The sequence below is a fragment of the Protobothrops mucrosquamatus genome, unplaced genomic scaffold (assembly GCF_001527695.2).
Source record: "Protobothrops mucrosquamatus isolate PMUCROS unplaced genomic scaffold, P.Mucros_1.0 scaffold7772, whole genome shotgun sequence".
Taxonomy (NCBI): Eukaryota; Metazoa; Chordata; class Lepidosauria; order Squamata; family Viperidae; genus Protobothrops; species Protobothrops mucrosquamatus.
The window spans coordinates 1-1925 of NW_015393571.1; the positions used below are offsets into that span (position 1 = coordinate 1).

The 1925-nt window shown below is 45.0% G+C and overlaps 1 protein-coding gene across 1 annotated transcript in view; it reads right to left on the reverse strand.

The window, feature by feature from the left end:
• Window positions 1–8: 8 nt before the first annotated feature.
• The window catches only part of LOC107300643 (huntingtin-like), a gene marked incomplete at both ends in the record, with an annotated part of 16330 nt that continues 14413 nt past the window's right edge, over window positions 9–1925 (reverse strand). Inside the window, 2 exons of the mRNA XM_015829953.1 lie at window positions 9–76; window positions 1414–1554. Of these exons, the coding sequence (XP_015685439.1) occupies window positions 9–76; window positions 1414–1554 (209 nt within the window). The remainder of the gene's footprint in view (window positions 77–1413; window positions 1555–1925) is intronic.

Sequence of the window (1925 nt, forward strand, 5' to 3'; positions counted from 1 at the left end):
CATAAAATCGCAGTGGTGCCTCTGATCTGTGGATCGCCATGGTCGATATAATTCACAATGTCCTTCACGTACTGCTCTTCTAGGAAAACGAATCAGGAATAAAGAAAGAGAAAGCCTGCCCGTCGATGTAAGTTACTCTACGCCAGAATCATCCCAAATCTTTTTTTTAATAAATATTTTATTACTTTTCTATTTTTACAATCAAGTGCTTAATAGACAACGTGATGACTGAGTCTATTAGTAATTCCGTGGTACCTATAAGCTTCTTCAAACTAACTCCAATATTACTCCAATACATTCTCCCTTCTTCTGATAAAAGACATTATCCCACACTAAGCAAACACAATTCTTATTGTTGTTAATAAATACACAGTTGAATATCAGCACTTGTTGCAGTTCTCTAATAGTATCAATAATATCAGTTTAGAATATCTTTTCTAACCAAAACATAACTTAATTGCATTTGCACTCAATTTCCCATTTATTCGGTCTGTATCCTATTTTCGCTTTTTTCGATTTTAATTTCCCATCCATATTCAAAATACCCCAATCATTTATAATTTGAAAAGAAATTCTATTTGGGTAAGCAGAAGCTTCCCTTATTCAAACTTCTTAGCGTATTCTTATTTCCCTTTTCACACCAAGATATGATATTCTGATTACAAATCCTATCTATCTAGTTATAGTAATACTTCTATTTCTAGCAATCTATTCTTAACCATATTCAAGCATCTGATTTAATATAATATCCCCTCTAATAGGTCAAAGCTTCTGTTTTCTTCAGTCTTACTCGAGCTTTCTCCCTTTGCTAACTAACTTTCCGAGTCAGTGCTTTTGGATAATCAAATAATTCTTCCTCTATTTTTGTGTATGTTATTTGGAACAAGAGAAACAATTTAGTTAAAGTATTTTTGGAAGAACTAGCCCAGTGGTGGCGAACCTATGGCATGCGTGCCAGAGGTGGCGCTCAGAGCCCTCTTCAACCAGCCGCCCGCTAACTCGTCGAGGTCCCACATGGCCGGATGCATCCCAGCACTCATGCGCTCGCTGGCCTCTGTGTGCGGGGGCTGATGGTGACAGGCAGCAGCCGCCCCGGCCCCTGCCTCACCTTGCCCTGTGACAATGGCATCCCTGCCCTGCCTCGCCTTGCCTCGCCTCACCCCGCAGGATGAGCCCCACCTGCCAGAAACCCCCTGGATCTCCCCCAACCTTTCCCGGCCCCCACAGGCATCCCTCCCCACGAGCGACATCGAGGTGATCACGCCCACCTTGGCCACACCCACCCAATCTGCCATGACCACCACAGCCACGCCCACCCAGTGTGGGCCACGCCCACCTGGCACCCGGCGATAGATAAGTGGGTTTCGGGTTGCAGTTTGGGCACTCGGTCTCTAAAAGACACAAAACACCTACCCCTTTCTTCTTTGACACTTTCAGCGGGCATTTTGAACAGTTTGCTGAAGAAAGCTTCCGGGTGAAGGGCCACTGCTGCCCCCACACAGCTGATGGCCAAGGCTTTCACGCTGACCCGGACTTCTTTATCCGGCACCAGAGCTAGAAGAGGACGAACAGAAAGTCAGGTCGCTGGGTCAGTATATAAGGATCTGGTTGACCACCCCTTTTTGGGGGGGGCTGAGAAAGCACCACTTTGCAAGCGGCGGAAATATCAATGACATGTTCTATCACTAAGTAATCATTAAATGCCGTCACATTCCAGAAGCAGTTATGAAGGACCAGAGACCATTCCAGAAGCAGTTTTGAAGGACCACCCGGGAGCCACTTTTCAGAAAAAAATAACGTTTTAGGGCCCTGTGGACTCCTTACTCCTGTGGGAAAAAGAGCTTATTGTTTTTACAGAAACTGCAGAAGACATGCTAGCCCAGGGGTCTTCAAACTAGCCCAGGGGTCACCATGAACTCATAGAG